This window comes from Dasypus novemcinctus, chromosome 18, assembly GCF_030445035.2.
Source record: "Dasypus novemcinctus isolate mDasNov1 chromosome 18, mDasNov1.1.hap2, whole genome shotgun sequence".
Lineage (NCBI taxonomy): Eukaryota > Metazoa > Chordata > Mammalia > Cingulata > Dasypodidae > Dasypus > Dasypus novemcinctus.
Window position 1 is genome coordinate 80,599,621 of NC_080690.1, and position 20,031 is coordinate 80,619,651.

General features: G+C 56.2%; 1 protein-coding gene across 2 annotated transcripts; it reads left to right on the top strand.

Annotated features, from left to right (window-relative positions):
• The first annotated feature begins 1,151 nt into the window (after positions 1–1,151).
• On the top strand, positions 1,152–19,836 carry U2AF2 (U2 small nuclear RNA auxiliary factor 2). Of its 2 annotated transcripts, none has more exons than XM_058280866.2 (12): positions 1,152–1,324; positions 5,198–5,333; positions 6,017–6,061; positions 6,383–6,486; positions 6,830–6,981; positions 8,371–8,487; positions 9,080–9,218; positions 13,578–13,657; positions 13,745–13,867; positions 14,163–14,261; positions 14,502–14,750; positions 19,091–19,836. In XM_058280866.2, the coding sequence occupies exons 1-12, from the start codon at positions 1,276–1,278 to the stop codon at positions 19,223–19,225; spliced, it is 1,428 nt and encodes a 475-aa protein (XP_058136849.1). In that variant the 5' UTR covers positions 1,152–1,275; the 3' UTR covers positions 19,226–19,836. The 2 variants fall into 2 exon arrangements, with proteins under 2 accessions (XP_058136849.1, XP_058136850.1); XM_058280867.2 differs by having other exon boundaries at positions 1,153–1,324; positions 14,163–14,249.
• The last annotated feature ends 195 nt before the right edge of the window (positions 19,837–20,031 follow it).

The window sequence follows — 20,031 nt, forward strand, 5'->3', positions numbered from 1 at the left end:
TCGGCCCGCCAGGGGGCGGCAACGCCAGGTTAGCCGTCTTGTTGGAGAGGGGCGCTGCGCCGCATCCTGCGCCTGCGCGCCAGGAGAGCGCACGGTTACGTGGTTTCTGGGGCAACCGGGGGCCGGCCTTGCTTAACCGTCGGGAATCAGCTACCTTCGCTCCAGGAAGGGAAAATCTCGCGCACGCGCGTAGGGATTTGGGCGCCCTTCTGCCTACACCCGCAGTGAAAAACTCGCCTCAGATCGACCTCTACGCAGGCGCAAAGACTCACCTCGCGCCCCGCCTCTTCCACCCTGCGCAGGCGCATAGAGCTGCACTGGCAACCTCCGCAGCGGCCGCGCGCACCCTTCATTTCGCTGCCTGCTTTTGTCTCGCGCAACCTTCTTAGCCCCTCCGCGAGATCGGCCCTTCTTTTCTTTTACTCTCCCTAACCGGAGAGTCAGGTGCGGGGAGCCGGGACTCCGCCCCTTATCGTGTCCCTTCCCCTGACCCACCTCTCCTCCGTCCTCCCTCCCTGTTCCGTTCCCGAAGCCGGAAGAAGCCGAAGCGCCGACGGAAAAAGCCGAAGCTGTTTACCCCGCGTGAAACCTTCCCGAAGTGGTGGCGGAAGGAGCCGAAGTTCTCCGAGAAGGGAGGAGCGAGCGAGTGGAATCTCCGGAAGGAACCGAATTTTGGAATTGAGCTTAATCTCTGCTGGTGCCCGAGGACAAGCGCCGGAAACCTTCGGAAAGTGCCGAAGTCTGGGACGGTTAAGATTGTCGGAAGTAGGCGATTGCTTGGAGAGAGCAGGCAGAGAAGAGCGGGGAGAATCTGCGGAAAGAGCCAAAGATTGGGACAGTTGAAATTGTCGGAAGAAGCCGAGCCCTTAGGGCTGGTAGCGGAGGAACGTGAGGACCTACGGAGATATCCGAACCCTGAGGAACTGCTCTCAAAAGTTAGGGGAGCCTGGGAAGCCGGCAAAACCCTCGCTTCGGTTGTTTTTGGAAGCAGCCGAAGCCGCCGCCACCCAACCCCTTCCTCTGCCGTCCGGAAACAGCCGACGTGTTTCCGAGCGAGGCTCGGGGGGCGGGGCAGCTCGCGGGTTGGCGGGCGGGGACAGGGGCGGAGCCGGGGCGGGGCGGGGTGCGGGGGGGCTTGATTAGGTAGGAGGCGGCGAAGCGCCGGCGGCGGCCGGAAGTAGCCGAAGCAAGCGGCGGAAGTAGCCGAAGCGGCCGGAGCGGGCGGGCAGCAAGGCGAGGCGAGAGCTGCACAGGGCCCTACGCGGCCGCCTCAGCATGTCGGACTTCGACGAGTTCGAGCGGCAGCTCAACGAGAATAAGCAAGGTGAGGGCGCTGAGGTCGTGAGGAGGCGGTGGGGGCGGCTCTCCACTTCCCTCCTTGGTCCCCGCCATTTTCCCCCCTTCCCCCCCTCCTCGGGCCGCGCGGTTCCCCCCCCTTCGGCGGCGCGCGCCTCGTTCACGTGACCTCTCCCGGCGCTCTGCCGCGCGCGCGGCGGGGGAAGGGGGCGGTGGGGCGCGGGCCCGTGACGCATGCGCGCCGCGGCGCCTTTACCCGCGCCCCACGTGGCCCCGGGAGGAGATGGTGCGCGAGACTGGGGCGCGAGCTCGCGAAATGTCTCGACGCGAGTCCTTTTTCCTGGGAAGGAAATTTTACTAGGGCCCATAACCTCTTCTTTTCTCCCGCTGCCCTGGCACTTCCGCTTCCGGCTGGGCCCCTGTCCGGGTCTCCACGCCCCCTTTGTTTCCAAAATGGCGGTTGTGCGCGCTGCCCCCCCTTTTCTCTTTCACGTGGGTGTTGCGGGGCCTGCGTGTTAGCCGCCACGAGGAGCTCCTGGAGGCCGCGGGCCCCTTCTTGCACCCTCATTTTGCATCATATCCTGTGAACTTGCACGCTGGGGTGTTCCCCCCCCCACTGGTCGTGGGGCGCTTCGTTCGTTCTCTCTTGTTTCTAAGAGTAAAGATAAAGGCGTTTTAAATTTATAAATATTTCTCTTACATGTACGTCCTACATACGTGTGGGGGCTTTTGGCACTCCCGGCAGGAGCAGTATAGGGTATTTAGTCCCCACCTCCACTTTTCCTCCTTGAGAAACCCTAAGTCCTGTTCCTCCCAAACCGAGAACACCCCGTCTTGGTCTCGTAAATATTTCCCTAGAGATAGGAAAACTGAGGTTCCGAGTGATTACCATTTGGGTGCTGTTGGGAAGGGTGGGACGAACGTGCCTCTCGGGGTGCCTAGGGTTGTGACGTCCGATCCAAGCGCGGCGCTTTGCTGGTGCTGCTCAGCCTAGGCACGTGAAGAATAGTAGGGTTGGGAGAGTCGGTAGGTTGTCCTTTTGTACTTACCCTCTTTCTGCTTGAGAGTGAAGAAATCCGAGGCTTCGGAAAGACAGGGAACTTGGGTCTCTCCGTGCTTGAGGCCTGAGTTTCCCGTGTACCTAGCTGGAGTCCTTTTCTGCTGTTTTTCAGAGGATTGAATCAGGGACTCAGGAATTGTTTATAGAGCCCAGGGTAGACTTGGGAAGCGGTTGGCAGGGTTAGGACCCAGTGCCTGGAAAGTGAGTAACATTTACTGAGTGCTCATGGTACTCATGTAATGTACTGCTCAAGAGCACAGAGTTAAGCATGTGACTGGGTTTACACACCTGCTTAATACCTGTGTACTAGACTGGCAATTGTTATTTTCTGTTACAGGGATTTTGATAGGATTAATAAGGGTGTAGTAATGGTAACTAGTAAAAATCGGTGCTTATCAGGTGCTGAGCTCTTTGCATGATTCTTCTAAGTGGATCCCTGTAACAGCCCTGTGAGGCAGAGATTTCCTTCCCTCTGCAGAGGAGGAGACTGAGGCTTAGACTTTCTCAGTTCTCTGCTGGTTAGAGGCAGAGGTGAGATTAAATGGGCTAACACAGGTGAAGAGTTTGGTACGTGCCTTGGCCTATGCTAAGTGACGTTTGTCAGTTTGAAGTAATGTTCAATGGATTTGCGTACTTAGCGGGGCAGGTGTCCTACTCAGATTGCGTTGGAGCTGGAGAAGCACAGGGAAAGGGGCTTTCAAACATCATCCTGTCAGATCCTGAAGAGAAAACCTGGCCTTAATGGTTAAGTTGCCACTGCGTGGTTCTTTATGGTTGGTAGGCAGAAGAGCCAGTACTGATGCTGAGCCCTGGCTGGTTGTAGGCCTGTGTCCATTTCACAATGCCGGACCACCAAGTGGAGCTGCTGGAGTCATTTTCTTGGGGTTCTTGGAATGAGCATCTTGGATTCTCTTGGGGTGGTGTGTCCCCCGTGGTTGGGGAGGCTGGCTCGTCCCCTGGGTTGGTGGAGCTGTTCCCACTCAGTGTCTGCACAGAGTTTTTTTTTTAAGGAGGTATAGGGGATCGAACCCAGGACCTCATACATGGGAAGCAGGCGCTCAACCACTGAGCTGCATGCGCTCGCCTGCCCTGAGCTTTTTGAATCAACTAAGCTCTCTTCCTCACCCACGTGTCCAGGATCAGCATGTGCGAGGGAGAGTGATTGACCTTCGAGGTTCCCTGCCCGTGGGTCTTTGTCTCTGTGGCTGCTCTCCCCACATCTTGAGGCTTAGGCCCCTGCCTTGCGTACTTGTCTGTCTCTGGGTCTTAGCAGCAGGAAAGGCTCTGGGGCTCACAGCCCACCCACTTACAAGGAGGGAGACCAGATTCCCAAAGCCCCCAGCCAGAACTCCTAGTGCTTCTCCACACTGCTGGTCTTCCCTTCTCCCCTCCTCATTCCAGTCTTTGATTTCCTGGCGCTGCACCCTCCACCCCCCCTTAATCCTGTGGTTCTGGCCAGACTTTGGAGTGTTTCAGAATGATGATGGCCTGGTGCTAAACTGTTTTGGCAAATGATTTTCTTGAGCCTTAGTTTCCTTGTCAGCTACATGAGTCTAACAGTATCTTTCCCTAAGCGGTAGTACATGTAAAGTGGTTTAGCTGAGTCTGGTTTTAGGGAGCGTCCCAATAATGGTTACTGATATATATATATATATATATATATGCTTTTCTAAGGTGCTTGTGTTTCTGGAGATGTGGTAATTCTAAAACTGAGGTACATTTACAAAAACCCATATTTAATGGCATCAGAACAACACGTAAGGGCAAAAACATTGCCAAAGCGGCAGAGGCCCACAGGACATCCTCTCCTCATTGCCGGTCTCGCCTCACATCCCCAGAAGTCTGCTCTTAAGAGGTGCCTGTTAAACTTCGTGTACGTTGTGCACGTGCCTGCTCTGTGAGAGCTTCAGGGCACCTGGGTGAAGGCGTGCAGTGAGCTGGCAGGTGGGACTCTGCTGGTGCTGCCTCTGACTCAGGCAGTTCTCATCCACCCTGGCTTTTGCGTTCCCTCTTGTGAAGTGAAGGGTGAGGGTGCTTCGCTTCCACTGTCAAGTCCTCATCTCCCTTTCTTGGAGGGTTTGGGAGTGGAGGCCTTGGGGTTTTTGCTGGCAAGGCTGTGCTCCTTTCTAGGCCCTCTTCTGGTCCTCCTGTGGATGGTGGTGGGGGGTCGTTTTTGTGACAGCTGACCTTCTGAGCCCCCTCCCGAGCAGTCACAGACACAGGCCCTGCCTAAGACCGTCCTGTCCTTGGGAGGCCGAGGCTGGGGGCGTGGGTGGTTTGGGATTCCCCCCAGTCCCGAGGTCGGCCGGGCCTGCCTCTCCCCTTCAGTCTGTGCAGTCAGAAAGAGGAGCTGCTCCCTGGGGTATGGGACAGCGGTATTGCTCACCTGGACGGAAGGGATGGGGTCGAGTTTCCCTGCCTCCTGGGGTGTCAGGTCCTGCCTGGCACCTGATCCCTGTGCCTGCGCTGGGGCTGTGGGTGCCAGCTGGCTGCAGGTGTTCCCTGTGGGGTGCTGGGCCCTTCTGGACGCGGGGTCGGGTCTCTTGATTCCCCCACCTCCAGCCCTGCCCCTCAAGGGGCCCAGGAGCCAGTCCCCGTCTTCTCTAGCTCACAGCTCCTGTGAGCATCCTCAGGTGTCTCACACCCAGGGCAGTTCTAGGCCCTGTCCCCTCAGGGTGCCTGCACTTATTTGTGGGCCCAGGAAGGCCGTCCCTTTCCCTTCTCCGTGGAAACGCTTGCCTTTAGGCGTGGCCTTCCTGGGACTTGGGGTGCGGCCATTGGTGTGGCAGGGCGGGCTGGGCCCCGTGTCCCTCCTCAGCTCACCCCCTCCACTCTGCCCAGAACGGGACAAGGAGAACCGGCACCGGAAGCGCAGCCACAGCCGTTCCCGGAGCCGGGACCGCAAGCGCCGGAGCCGGAGCAGAGACCGGCGCAACCGGGACCAGCGGAGCGCCTCCCGGGACAGACGGCGGCGCAGGTACCGGGTGGGGGTGGGGCTGCGCCGCCCACTCCCCGGAGCGGCCCCTGCGGCCTGCTTTGTCTTGAGTTCAGCGTTCCTGGCTTTCTCTGCCAGTGGTGCTGGGGCTCGTTGGGGGCGTTCGGATCTTTGTCTTTAGAGAGTCATCTGGAAACAGGGAGTTGACTGTCTCCTCCTTCCTGAGGGGCTCTTCTCTCTCTTCGAGGGCTTCTTTCCGTGGCTCCCTGTGTGTACCTACCTTCCAGGGGCTGGCTTCTGAGGAAAGGGAGTCCTCGGGTGGGGTAGTGTCCACGGCCTGGGGTTCCTCTGTTGCTGAGGTGTTTTCGTTTTCTGATACTGTAATGCCTCTTGCCTTCCTAGGCGCTCCCCTCTGTCCTCTGCTCCTCTTAGGTGAGGAAGGGAGGGCTAGTTGGAAGTCCTCCTCCTCCCGCCTGTCTCAGTTTCTCCAACTAGAGAGTGGTCTGCCCTGGCTCCCTTTCCTCCTCTCCTCACGTTCTCTTTCCTAGGGGAGGGAGTGTTTTGGAGGGTGGGGGATAGCAGGGCTGAGGGGTGCCTGCTTGCTGCTTGTTCACCTCAGCCCTGCCCCCAGCCCTGGGGGCTCGGTGCCCTTGGTGGGATGTGGTGTGTGGGGACGCCGAGGGTCCCCAGTCACCCCTCCCCACACCTTTCCCTCCTGTCGCCAGCAAACCTTTGACCAGAGGCGCTAAAGAGGAGCACGGTGGATTGATGTGAGAGTCTCTTGCCTGCCCCTCCCACCCTGATATCCGCCCCTCTCACCTCCCTGCCTGGCCTTGCTCTGCCCTGCCCTGCCCTGGTCCCGCCCTGGCCCTGGCCCAAAACGCTGGGGAAGAGATTTCACCTGCCTGAAACCAGCACAGCATCCCCCTCCCGGCCTGGGCCCAGTCCCGTCCTGACCCGTGGCCTCCCCTCCTGGAGAGAGGGGAGCTCACTCTGGTGGGGGTGCCAGAGGAGCCTGGGAGGGAGGCGGCAGCCCCAGGTGGTCAGACTGAGGTCGCCCTGCCTGCTCTCCTCCCCTCCTGCTCCCGCAGCCGCTCCCCCCGCCATGAGAAGAAGAAGAAGGTCCGTAAATACTGGGATGTGCCCCCCCCGGGCTTCGAGCACATCACCCCCATGCAGTACAAGGCCATGCAAGGTAGGCCTGCGGGGGGCCGCTGCTCCAGGGTGGGAGAAGCACGGGGGGCTCGCGGCTGGTCGGGGACAGGTCTCTGTTTGGGGCCTTGGTGTTCTGGCCTCTACCCTTCGGAAGTTCCCCCAGAAGAGGAGATGATCTGAGTGGGGATGATGCCCCCACCCAGACTCCACTCGGGGAGAAGCGGCTCTGGAAGTGGCAGGTGCAGCCCCTCCGCCTGGCAGCGGGAGGCCCCCGCAGCTGCCGCAGTGGCTGCTGGGGAGGGTCTGGAGGAGCTTGGCTGAGGAGGGGGCGCCTCAGGCAGCGCGCTGTGAGCGGTGTGGTTACTGGTGTCTCCCTCTTCAAGCCGCGGGCCAGATTCCGGCCACCGCCCTTCTCCCCACCATGACCCCAGACGGTCTGGCCGTGACCCCGACTCCAGTGCCCGTGGTCGGGAGCCAGATGACCAGGCAGGCCCGGCGCCTCTACGTGGGGAACATCCCCTTCGGCATCACTGAGGTACTGCCCTCCTCCTGCACCCCAGCCCCTCCCCTGCCCCCCCCTCCCTCTCCCTCTCCCCGCCCCCACTCCTTCCTTGGATTCCTTCCCGACCCCCCCCACCCCGAACCTGCACGGGTCAGACTCTGTTCCTGCAAGACCCCCCGGCCCCCTCCCAGACGGACCGATGGAGTTGAGCCAGCCAGGGGCCGGGCTGGGGGTGGCCCTCCCCCTCCCTCTCTTCCCCCTCCCGTCTCCCCTCCCCCCTCCTCCAGCAGCCCAGGGATCAAGCACATGTAACACGCCTACCTACCGGAGAGACAGAGAGGGAGGCTCAGGCACAGTCTCACACACACACAGACGCACGCTTCCCCTCCAGTTGTTCTCTGACACGCCTCTCGTTCTCTGCCACCTGTCCCCCTTCCTCTCCCCCACATCCCTCCATGGTTGCTGCTCTTTTATTTTTGATCGCCCTGACCTCCTCCCCGCCCCCACCTTCCCTACCTCTCCTCTCCCCCTCCCCCTCTCCCCCACCCCTTCCCTTGGCACCCCCTGAGAATCCCGAGATCAAAGAGTTGTTTCCATTTCTCTTTAAAGTGAAATATTGTGGGGCTGAGATCCCTCGTAGCAACAAAAAGTTTGCTACCATCGTCGAAGGCAAGTAAGGTCCATTCTGACTTTCTCAACCTGCACTTTGCTACATTTGATAAACCAGCCCCCGGACTCCAGGGCCAGGTCCCTCCACATCACTCTTTTTTCCTCCCTCCCCATCCCCCACCCTCCCTCCCCCTCCCCTGTCCCCCCTCTCGCCCCTCTTGCACTCTCAACCTTCTCTTTTCTTTGCTCCTTCTCTACCTCGGTCTCCCTTTCTGTCCCTTCGCTTGTTTCCTCTTCTGACTCTGGGTCTCTGTTCCTGCCTGCTTATTCTTTTTCGCTTTTCTACTGTTTTTGTTTTGTTTTGTTTGGGTCTCCATTGAATGTTTTTCTATTCCTACATGTTGTTTTTATTATTAACATGTTTTATTATGCTTTTTTCTTCTTCTCTCTGTTGTCACTTGTTGCGATTTGGGGGGAGCACTCCTTTTCCCTGATTGTCCGGGGCCCCTTTGACTCTTCACTTGTGCCTTCTATCCTGTCTCCCCCATTTGCTTTCATCTCCTGGCCCCATGCTGTCTCCTCCCCTGTCCCCCCCCCCATTTTCTCTCATTTCTTTTTGCTCTTGTTTCTACTCTTGACCTCTGCACTCTTCCTCCACCATATTCCACTTGTTCCTTTCCCTTTTCCCACCCTCTTCCCTTCCCTCATCCCTCTCCCCTGCCCCAAACCCCTCTGTGTCTCCCTCTCTCACCCTTCCCCCTCCTCTCTCCATCTCCCTCCCCTGCCCCCCCCTGTCTCCTCTTCCCTCTGCAGGAGGCCATGATGGATTTCTTCAACGCCCAGATGCGCCTGGGGGGACTGACCCAGGCCCCTGGCAACCCAGTCTTGGCTGTGCAGATTAACCAGGACAAGAATTTTGCCTTCCTGGAGGTGAGCTGGCATGTGTAGTCTCAGGGAAGCCTGTGCAGTTTGAGGACCTCGCACCTTCTTGGTTAGCTGACTTAAGGGTCTTTACATGTTGAATTTTCAATTCTTTGTGGGCCACCAGTACTTTTGTAAAATGTAGTAAGTGCACTGCAGTAATGTTAGCTAAGTTGTTGTAGAAGTTTCTAAACAATTGCTGTCATTCTTTGTGGCCCAGCACTGGTGGGTGGACCATACTTAGAGTGGCCCTGCTCTCGACTTCAGCTCTTCTGACCGCTGTCTCCTCCCCATTGAAATGCAGCTGCCTGTTAAACTCGCCGGCACTTTGCATTCTTTCTTTTGGCACTCATCTCAGCTTGTAATTCTGCACTTCTGCTCAGAGTCGCTGGGTTGAGTCATTAGCACCAGAGCTTTCGGAAGGCAGGGATCGCGCTGCTCTTGCTCTCCCAGGGTTTTTCCCGGTGCTAGTACAAGGCCTGGCCCATGATGTTGGTTCAGTTAGTGGCTCCATGAGTGACAGGAAAGAGGAAGTTCTGAGGTTGGGAGTGCCTCGATGGTACCTGACTCTATGCCTTCCACCACCTTCTTTTTCCTTCAGTTCCGCTCAGTGGACGAGACTACCCAGGCCATGGCCTTCGATGGCATCATCTTCCAGGGCCAGTCTCTGAAGATCCGCAGACCTCACGACTATCAGCCCTTGCCTGGCATGTCGGAGAACCCTTCCGTCTACGTGCCTGGTGAGTGGGATGTGACTCGTGGGCCTCCTCACCCAACCCTTTTTCTGTCCCTTTTCTTTCTTTCACTAAGTTGAAACTGCCTGGAAAACAGTGTTATTGAAGTGCCTTGGAATTTTCATGACACCTGGTTTCATTTCCCCAAGCCTTTGAGTTGGGTGTAGCACCTGGGGACCAGAGAGGATGAAGTGTGGTTTGCTTGGGGACCCAGAGCTTGTCAGGTTGTTAGCGGCAGTTCTAGGACCGGTCAAAGGTGTTGCTGGGAACAGGGGGACTCGGGGTTCGGGTGTCGTTCCTGCCTGCTGCCTCCTGGCTCTGGGTCATGGGTGAGGAACTGGGTGTCTGTGAGCCTCCGTCTCCCTCAGGTGGGTCAGCACTCTGGTTGGTGCACTGGTGCGTTAGCAGAATGTCCGTAAGCTGCCTGCTGCAGTCTGGCATGTGGCTGTCCATTTTCGTTTCCAGCGTTTCCCTTGAGTCCCCAACTGGCTTTGTATCGTCCCTAAGTGGCAGAATATGGTAGACCGGGGGTCAGCAAATGCTTTCGTAGCAAATATTCAGTTCTGTGGGCTGTATGATATCTGTTGAAATTGCTCTGTCTTTGTAGCACAAAAGCACTTAAAGGCAACGTGTAAACGAATGAGCGGCTGTGTTCCAGTTATACCTTGACATTTACGGACACATTTGAATTTGGAGCTTTCCGAGTCATGAAATAATCTTGGAAAACGTAAAAACTATTCTTTGCTTGCGGCTCTGTGGACACATGTGCCCCGCAGGCTGTAGTTTGCCAACCCTGAAGGAGACCCATGGGGTCAGTGAGGACTTCACTTGTTCCGGGCGCTTTTGGGTTGGAGGTGGCCCGTGCTGCTGTGGCTCTGCCGTGGGGCTCAGCCTCCGGGTCCCTGGAGTCGTCTGGAGGCAGGAGGAGCACCAGGACCCTCTTGTGCTGGTTGAAGCTTAGCACTGGAGGTGCCTTTAGAAGTTGGGGCAGCCCTTCACTTTACAGGGTTCTGGGAAAAGTAGCAGGCGCTGTGGTTCTGGCTGTAGGTTAAGCACCCTCAGGTCCAGGTTTACTGGTAATAAAGCTGTTGTTTTGACTCCTGCCCCCCCCCCCAAAAAAAAAGACTAATGGAGGGAAAAAACATTTGCTAAAATTCAACAGATACTCATAATTGAGAACAAAAGCGAACTCAGGAATCTGGAAGGAAAACCTTTTTTCTTGGTGAAAAAGTATTGACCCGTCCCTTTAGACTGTCCTGTGTAGTGGTGAACCAGAAGTGCTTCCTCTCTGATGTCATGAATGAGGCAAACCCAGCTTCATGGCTGATGTGTATAAAAGTTGCAAAAAGGTCTGTGGCTCCTGCAAATGCTGCAGTAGCTCCTCTGCCAGCTGTAGAGCTCACTGCTAGCTGTAGAAGCCAGCAGGCCAGGTTCCACCGGCTCAGGCCTTCCTCTGCACAGCTGCCCCCAAAACCAGGCACAGACCTGAGCTCTGACGGACTGGCTACAAATTTGGGCCTGCTCTTCAGGTTCAGTGAATTGGTTGGAATGACCCACAGGGCTCACGTAGAGTTTTATTATAGCAAAATGATCTAAAGCAGCCAAAGGAAGAGGCAGCACGGGGTGATGGGTGGGAGGGCGTGGCCAGCTGTGGAAACAACCCCTTGTCTTGAGTGTCCGGGGTTTCTGGGTCTCATTACACGGGCATGATGGATGGAACCGGTGCCCCTGTGGCTGAGCTCAGTCTCTGGCCCCTGACTCTCCCCAGAGGGCAGGAAGTGGCAGATGGGGCTGAGATTTGGTGGGCCAGTATCTTGTTCGTGTATGGACTGCCAGGTGTGGGCCCTGCGGCCTACCGTGAACACAGGCTTACCTCCCCAGGAGCAGGGGACGAAGGCCAGCCACGGTTTGCAGCAACACGGGGTCCTAGTTAGTTTTAAGGAAAGAAGAAATGAGATACAGGAAGGAGCAGAAAGAACCAGGCCTTCATTTGTATGTGAGAAGGCGCTGGTCTTTGCCTGCATCGCTTTCGCTCTGGGCACCTGCCTTGAGCCAGCGTGCTCCCTGCTGAGGAGCAAACGTTCCGCAAACGAGGAAGAGGAGGCATGGAGGTCAACCGCCTTGCCAAGGGGGGTAACACGCTGCTGGTGGTAGCGAGGCTAAGCCAGGCCTGCCCGACCCTGGGGGGCGGTGAGTGGACTGCTCGCAGGCTGGGTGGACACAGGTGGTGGGCCAGGTGTTGCCCTGCAGGATCTTCTGTAAGACTCATTCTTCCAGGCCCAGTGGTCAGTGCTGGGGACAGCGCAGTATACATGGCAGTTCTGGTCTAGCTTCAGAGGGCAGGGGAGGGGAGGCTTTAGAGCTGACTTCTGAAGGGTGAGAGGTGCACACCAGGTAGTCAGTGTGAGGAAGAGTGTTGTAAGGGAGGACAGAGGTGTGGGCAGCGAGGAACCGGGTAGCTTAGCACACTTGGGGGTCTGCCTGTTATGTCAGGAGGGGAGGCGGTCAGGGGCTAGGTTTTTGGGGCCTGAGACAGACCTGGGGTCAAAGTTTGCATCTGTCTTTTCCTGGCTGAACAGGTCTTTGTTACCCACTGATTCCAAGTGCGTGGCTGAAGGAGAGGGTCACCGTGGATTCCCTGTAGGCTTGCTTCCGCTGCAGGAGCATCTTAGATATCTCAGGCTCCCCCCCCCCCCCCCCCGGGGTCGGGCAGGCCTGGCTTAGCCTCACTACCACTGGGATCGTGTTATCACTTTGGCAAGGTGGTTGACCTCCATGCTTCTTCTTCCTCGTTTGCAGAACGGGGAGTGCCTGCTGCTCCCCGCTGGTGTTTGGGAGGTTCAGCAATGCTGGCACTGGGCCTGGGATGTGGTGGCAGGCAGTGCTGTGACTGTTCCCTAGCCAGGCTGAGGGACTCCGGCTCTAGAGGGCAGTAGGTGCCCTGGAAGAGCTGAGCATGAATGACACACGGACACGGAATAGCAAGGCAGCGATCCTCGAACTCCCTGAAGACGCTGCCATGGGTGCTTTGGACAGGACAGGGACAGGGCCGTCCCGCCTCTCTAGCGAACCTCTCTTCCCTCAGTCCAGGATGCCATGTTGCATGCACACAGCTCGCGATGCTCTTGAAGGTTTAGCATCTTGCAGAGTCACCTCGGTGTGTCCATTTTCTTAGACAACTCTTGGGTTTATTCTCATCGATGAGTGAGAAATCTGAGGCTCAGAGAAGGGCACGTCTGGAGCACCACCCCGTAACGGCGGCTGGCGTGACCCCCTTGCTGTGCCCTTAGGCATGTCTGGGCAGTGAGTCAGACACACCCTGCCTGGCGAGTTCTTGAGGCTTCTGTGCCAGTCCTCAGGCCTTGCACGGACCAATCCTTGACATGAACCTCTCATCCGCGCAGCCCTCAACTGCAGGCACTAGTGTTCTTCCTGCTTTGTAGATGGGGAAACAGACCCAGGGAAGTTTCACATGGTACAACCAAGATGAACCCAGGGAGTGCTCCCAGCTGCCATGAAGCTTCCTAGCGTGGGCATGGCAGCACCTGTGGCTGGACCTGGATCTGCGGCTTCCTGAGCGGGCGCCTCAGCAGCCTCATCTCCGAGCCTCAGGTTCCTTGTCTGCCACCCTGGTGAAGTGACAGCTTAAGCCGAGCTCCAGCCGTCAGGAGTTGTCTGTAGAGTCGTGGTTCCTTGCCACCTCTGACCGCAGGCTAGTGCTCAGTGTCTGCACCCCCGCTGCTCCTCTCTGTGCAGGGGAGGGGCCTTGGTGAGGATCGAGGCGATCGATGGGAGGAGCCTGGCAGTGCCGGCCCTGCGCTTCTCATTGCCTCTCCTGGGCTGCGCACAGCCCCCAGGCCTCAGTTCTTGGTGTAGGCAGTTCTGTAGGAGTGATAGGCTGTGGGCCTGGGCAGTGGCATGGGTGGTGCGAGCCCGAGGCCAGCGGTGCCTGCACTCCCCCTCTCTTGGGCTCAGTGAGCTCCCTCCATCAAGATGTGGGTGGAGGGAGACAGCGCCTTCCTGCTTGACAGCCGTGGCTGCAGAACAGGGCGGGCGGGCATGGCACTGGCTTTGCACCAGGTTCCAAGGCTGGGCAGCTCTGGGGGACAGCGTGCTCTGCCAGTGGAGGGTCACAGCATGCTTCCTGGCAGCGTCAGGCCCCACCTCCTCAGCACACCGTCGTTAGACGGGAAAGCATGCCGTTAGTATTAGGTGGCTACTGTCCTAGTCTGGGCCGAGTGGTCAGAGCCCAGGCTTCCTTGAGGAAAAGGGCAGGCACTCCCCCAGCCGTGGACATTCCCTCCCAGGTCTCGGGCAATGGCCTAGCGCTGGTAAGTGAAGTCCTGGTCCTCCCTTCTCTCCTAGGAGTTGTGTCCACCGTGGTTCCTGACTCAGCCCACAAGCTCTTCATCGGGGGCTTACCCAACTACCTGAATGATGACCAGGTAAAGCTCTTTTCTCTACCCCTGTCCCCTTCTGTCCCCCAGCCTTCACCCAAATCCTGACGGAAGGGTGTTTGTGGCTTGCTGCAGGTAAAAGAGCTGCTGACATCGTTCGGGCCCCTGAAGGCCTTCAACCTGGTCAAGGACAGCGCCACAGGCCTCTCCAAGGGCTACGCCTTCTGTGAGTACGTGGACATCAACGTCACAGACCAGGTGAGGCCCCGGGTACCTGGCTGCCCGCCGCTCTGCCCTTGCCCTCCCTGCACTGCAGCCCAAGTGGCAGGCTCCCTGCCTCGGGATGGGGTGGCAGGCTGGACGGTGCCCTGGCGGGGGGGCTTACCCTCTTTCTCTTGGTTCCAGCTCTTTCCAAGCTTTCGAACCCCTTTGCCTTGCCCTTTTCCTCCACCAGTGCCCCTGGCTCTGGGGTACTGGGGCTTGGGGGAGGCCTTGGGATCACTCTGACCTGCATCTCTCCCCTGCACCCCCTCCTGCCCTTCCTCCAAACCAGGCCATTGCGGGGCTGAATGGGATGCAGCTGGGGGATAAGAAACTGCTAGTCCAGAGGGCAAGTGTGGGAGCCAAGAATGCCACGCTGGTGAGCCCCCCGGCACGTCACCTTCCATTGGCTAGAGGGTCGGGGGGTGGTCGGGGAGGGGCTGGGCTGGGGGCTGGGGTCTCCTTAAGCTGTAAGCCCAGCTTTCATGGAGATGGGATGGGGGGGGAAGGGGGGAACTGGCAGGTGAGGTGGCCTCCCGAGGTGAGGAGGCCCAGGACGTGGGGAGATGGAGTCCTTGCGGGGGCGGGTGGCTGGGGCCTTCAGTGACGCCCTCATGCCCTCGCCCCACAGAGCACCATCAACCAGACGCCCGTGACCCTCCAGGTGCCGGGTCTGATGAGCTCCCAGGTGCAGATGGGTGGCCACCCCACGGAGGTGCTGTGCCTCATGAACATGGTGCTGCCTGAGGAGCTGCTGGATGATGAGGAGTACGAGGAGATCGTGGAGGACGTGCGCGATGAGTGTAGCAAGTACGGGCTCGTCAAGTCCATTGAGATCCCCCGGCCAGTGGATGGCGTGGAAGTGCCCGGCTGTGGAAAGGTCAGGTGCCCCGGGCCCGTGTGTGTGCATGTGTGTGTGTGGTGCCCCGTGCACGTGTGAGCATGCTCACCACCCCCTGGGCCGGGCACCCACAGGCCTCGGTGAGCCGAGAGGCCCTGGTCCTCTGGGGCTGCAGTGCCATCGCGCCAAGGCCCTGGTCGAGCAGGGCAGACCTTGGTTCAGGACTGGGCTCTGCCTCATCCCTGTCACATCACCTGGTGCCAGTGGTTTTGCTTTCTGAGCTCTGGGTGCCTTGTGTCTGAAGTAGGGACAAAAGTATCCAAAACAATTCCAACAACAACAAAAACCGTGTGTGCTGTGTGCCAGGTGGTCTGTTAAAGCTTTACGTGCGTTACCGTCGACGTCTGACGGCATTCTCCTGAGTTAGGGAGGAATAACTAATTGCCGCTAACCAGCAGAGGGAGGCATGGAGAGCGGCCTGTGGTCCAGCCTCAGAGCCCACTGAGTCCCGTTGCTTCCCCACAGCTCCAGGTGTGAACGCCTTCCCAGTGTGTGGCAGGAGGCGGCTGCGAGGGCCTGCAGCTCACAGTCATTCGCCGCCTCGTGCAGCATGTTTACTCAGTGTCCGTTCTGTGCCAGACTCAGTTCTGGTGCTGAGGATTCAGTGAAGAGCAGCTCTCTCTTGATGAGGTCAAATCTTGAGGTGTAATTGTTAAAGAAAATACACATGCTACTTTCGGTAGACATGGAGAGGGAACGGTTTTTGATAGGGTGGTCAAGGAAGAATCTGGGTGAGGTGGGAGGTAGACGGCGTCCCGGGCTGCTGTGTCCTGGTACAGCAAGGAGGCCACGTAGCTGGAGCAGAACAAGCGAAACAGAGAGCACTTGGTGAGATTGGAGGGGGTATCTGGTCAGGCTGCGGGGGTGTTCGTAAGAAGGTTGGACATTCTCTTGAGTGAGGTGGAAAGGAAGTTGTTGAAAGGTTTTTAGCAGAGGAGTCTTGTTTTCAAAGTCACTTAGGTGTGGTCGTGGACAGTACATGGGAACAGCACCATGTTATGATGCATTGGGAGGTGGGCAAGGGAGGGTGGAGTGGGATTTCTAGCCCTGCAAACCCGGGGTCTATGGGATGGGAGTGTGGCAATGTGCAGCGGAGGCAGCAGAGGGGCTAATGGCTGCCAGTCATGTGGCGCTTGCAGGTGCTGTGACGGGTTCCAAGGGGTGTGGCTGATCAGAGACCAGGCCGGCACACGCTGCAGACCTAGACTTGGAGGCCGTGCTAATTTTTCTAAGGAAGCTGGCCTTCCCTAGAGTTGGGGAGGAGGGCACTGCAGGCTTTTAAGGAGGGAGTGGAGCTGAGGTCACATTTGTAGATGATTTTGGCTGCTGTTAGGAGAATGGATTGGGGAGGGTGCAAGGACGAGAAAAGAGTCTTGATGGATCTAAACGCCTGGTTTAGAGCAGCAGCAAGGAGGGCGGAGAGGAGTGGGACAGCTAGACCTTGGCGGTTGACCTGGGTACGTGGAAAAGGGTGGGAGAAGTTGAGGGAGATGCTCAGACTTTGGGCTCTGGTGACTGGGAGGGGATGACAGGGCACGAGGGAGGGAGATGAGCAGTTTGCTGGGGCCTTGTTCAGTGTTGGGTGGGACTGTTTCATGGTTGCTAGGGGGCACCCCGGTAGAGACATCTTGGAGCTGGTCTGATAGGAATTGGACATCATGAAAAAAGTGGCTCCTGTTGGAGGGTTGGGACCAGATGAGGTCGCCCAAGGAGAGCAGGAGTGGGCTGGGCCGGGCCCAGAGGAGGCTCAGGTGGAGAAGGTGCCTGGGCAGAGGAGGTGGAGGCTGGCAGAGGAGAGGAGGAGGGGTGGGCAGGGCTGCCTCTTGCTCGCTGGCCCAGTGCTCCCCATTGGTGCGGTGGGAATGGTGTGAGTCCTAAGGCTTTTTGTCCATTTTGTTCTGTCCTGACACCTGGCACCTAGAGTAGGGTGGCTTCAAGTAGGGCTGACTGAGTATGGGAAAAATGAGGGGAAAGACCCTGTTATTATTATTACTATTTTTGAGATTATATTTTAATTTTTAAAAATTACTTTCTTTTTAAAGAAGTTTTTGGTTACATAAAATTTACTTAAAAAATATAGGGCATTCCTATATATCCCTCTTTCTCCTCTTCCCACATTAATAGCAGCCTTCATTAGTGTCGTACATTTGTTACAATTGATGAAGACACATAGAAATATTGCTACTAATCATGGACTACAGGTTACATTATAGTTTATACTAATCATGGACTACAGGTTACATTATAGTTTATATATATATATATATAGTTATGACAAAATATACAATGACCTGTATCTGTCACTGCAATGTCATGCAGGACAATTCCGGTGTCCTGAAAATGCCCCCTTATTACATCCATTCTCTGCCCCCGTCCCTCAGAACCTCTGGTGGCCTCAGAATCCTCTGGACAATTTTGGGAAGGTGGTGCCTACTCTGTTTCTAACTGAGAGGGGGCTTAGATCCTGTGGTTCAGATGGGTGGACGCTCTCTGTTCCTTGGGACGGGCATTGATCATCATCATCATCATGTTAGTTGTCCTGGGTGATTCCAGTGTCCTGGAGGGTAGGTGTTGCAACTGCTGAGATTCTGGGCTCAACTGGCACATGATGGACCAAAGATTTAAGTTTCTGAGACATGCATTTATCAAATATAGTGGTAATTATAGGATCAAATAAAAGTGACAGAAGAGCCTTGTGGAGCGCTGGGGAGCATAAATTCCAAAGTAAGGCTGTCTGACAGGGCGTCTAATTCCTGAGCTGTCTGTCCTGCCTAGAGTGTCTGGATGTCTTAGACCCTCAGGAGCCCGGCTGTTTGAGGCACTTCTTACTGTGGCAGTCAATGAGATCCTGCTGAAACTTGATAAGCGTGACCTCTGGAATGACCTCCCGACTCATTCTGAAATCTTTTAGCCATAAAAACTCATTCGTATTTACCATTTCCCCCTTTTGGGAAAGATCATGTCTTAATTGTAAACTTACTGCCCTCTTGAAGGATATATAAAAGAGTATTTTGAGTCCTTCTGTACCTGTGACCCAGATTCAAGTTACCATTTGTTGTATTTCTCATTTCTATATACGCACACCTCTCTCTGCCTCCCCCCACCCCGGAATATTCTAAATTTATGTCTAAGGTATATTGTATTTTTTACCTGAAATACTTGTATTTCTTTCAGCTACTGACATTTTGGTCCACATTTTGTTGTGGCGGCCTGTCCTGTGCATTTTAGGGTATTTAGCAGCAACTCTGTCCACTAGATTCCAGTCTACTACCTCCCACCATCCCTCTCTGACAACCAAAGATGTCTCCAGGCATTGCAGAGTTTCCCCTTCAGGATATAGTCATCCCACTTGAGAACCACTCATTTTAACATTTACCTTCAGGAAACGACAACTTAATTCCTTAGTGTGCGTCCATTCTGTCTTCCTGTAAGACAGTAAGGGACTATCTTAAAAGGTCTTTGGTTTGTTTCAGTAGGGATCCACACAAGGCCCCATGTCGCATGTGGTTTCTTTTTCTTTTAAGGATTTATTTATTTCTCCCCCTTCCCTCTATTGTCTGCTCTCTGTGTCCATTAGCTGTGTGTTCAGTTTCTCCTAATTTACGTCAGTGTATACCACTCACCAACCCCCTTTGTTTTTTTGGTCAAGCCATTTTATTAGTTGAGGAAACAGTTCATTTGTCCTATAGAATTTCTCTTGTCTTGGATTAGGCTTGTTGTATCCTTTCCCCTCCATTCCTTATTCATGTTAACTGGTGGTTCAAGCAAGATTGGAAGCTTGAATAGATTAGAGTTCAGTTTCTTTCTTCTTTTTATCCTACTTGAGTTTGAATCTCAGCTCTAACTTTCTGGCAGTGCCGGTTATCACTAATTTCTGAACTTCCCTGATTTCACCTGCTGTCCAGGGAAGATAATGGCCCTTAGGGGTTGGACCACGGTGGCTGATGCAGAGCCGACAAGACTCCCTCTAGGGAGCTGCTTCTGCCCACCACCCTGTATGGTGCTGGGGACTGGCAGATGGGCCTCTTTTTTTTCTCCTCTTGATGCCTGTGTTATCTCTTTCCTCTTCGTAGCCAGTTGCTGCTCTTTGCTCTCTTATTCTTTGATCCTAGGTTTTTTAAAGGAGTAAGTTTGAAAAAACACCCCCAAACCTGCACCAGGGATTCCTATCCAAGTCCTGCAGTGAGGCTACCCCTCTCTGCCACTTACGTGCTGAGTACTGATTGCCGGTTGTTTATTGGGAGCGAGCCTGCTTACCTTCCTAGGCCTGTTTTCTGTCTGTCCCTCTGGCCTTCACAACCTTTTTCTTGTCCCTACAGATCTTTGTGGAGTTCACCTCTGTGTTTGACTGCCAGAAAGCCATGCAGGGCCTGACGGGCCGCAAGTTCGCCAACAGAGTGGTTGTCACAAAGTACTGTGACCCCGACTCTTACCACCGCCGGGACTTCTGGTAGAGGCGGCTAGGGAGGGTGGGGGCAGGGCTCTGGGGGGTTTCTCCCTCCTCCCGCCCCCCCTTTTCCCCCTCTGAAGAGGATGGGCAGAGGAGTGACAGCCGAACAAGAGCCGGCAGCAACTGGAATGGCAGCGATTCAGGGTGGGGGTGGGGGTGGGGTGGGGGTGGGGCTGGGAGGGGGCTGGGGAATGCACACAGGCCCGCACAGACACATGCACCCACACAGACACAGAGGGACGGGTCGGGATGGGAATGGGGCACACAGCAAGGTGGGGTAGGACCCCACAGCCCCTCCCCAAACAGCCTCTCCTTCCCCCTTAACCAACCTCCCTCCCCAGGAACATAGCGTGTTTATATTTTATGGCCAAACTATTTTGAATTTTGTTGTCCGGCCCCTCAGTGCCCTGCCGTCTCCTTTTCCAGGACCACAGCTCCCGCCCTCTTGACCTCTGGTCCCCTCCCTGGTTTCTTATGTAGTTGATTCTTTCCTCTTAGTAGTCTCTCCCTGGACCTGCTCCCCAACCCCGTGGCCCCGTCCCTCTCCTCTCTGTGGCAGTTTCATATTTGCTAAGACGAATTTGCTCATTAAACATTTTGTTGTATTTTACTTTATGGAGCTGTTTTGTGTCCAGTGTGTCTAACCCCCCGTTTCAGGTCTCAGAGAGGCTCCCTTTGGCAAACTGCGGGGTGCCTGGCCCAGGCTCCTGTTGGGGTCAGGCCTCCAGGCCCTGGAACTGGCCGAGGGTACCCTTGTGCTCCCCGAGGGGCAGACCCTGCCAGCTTGCCGTGAGGCCCCGCAGAGCAGCG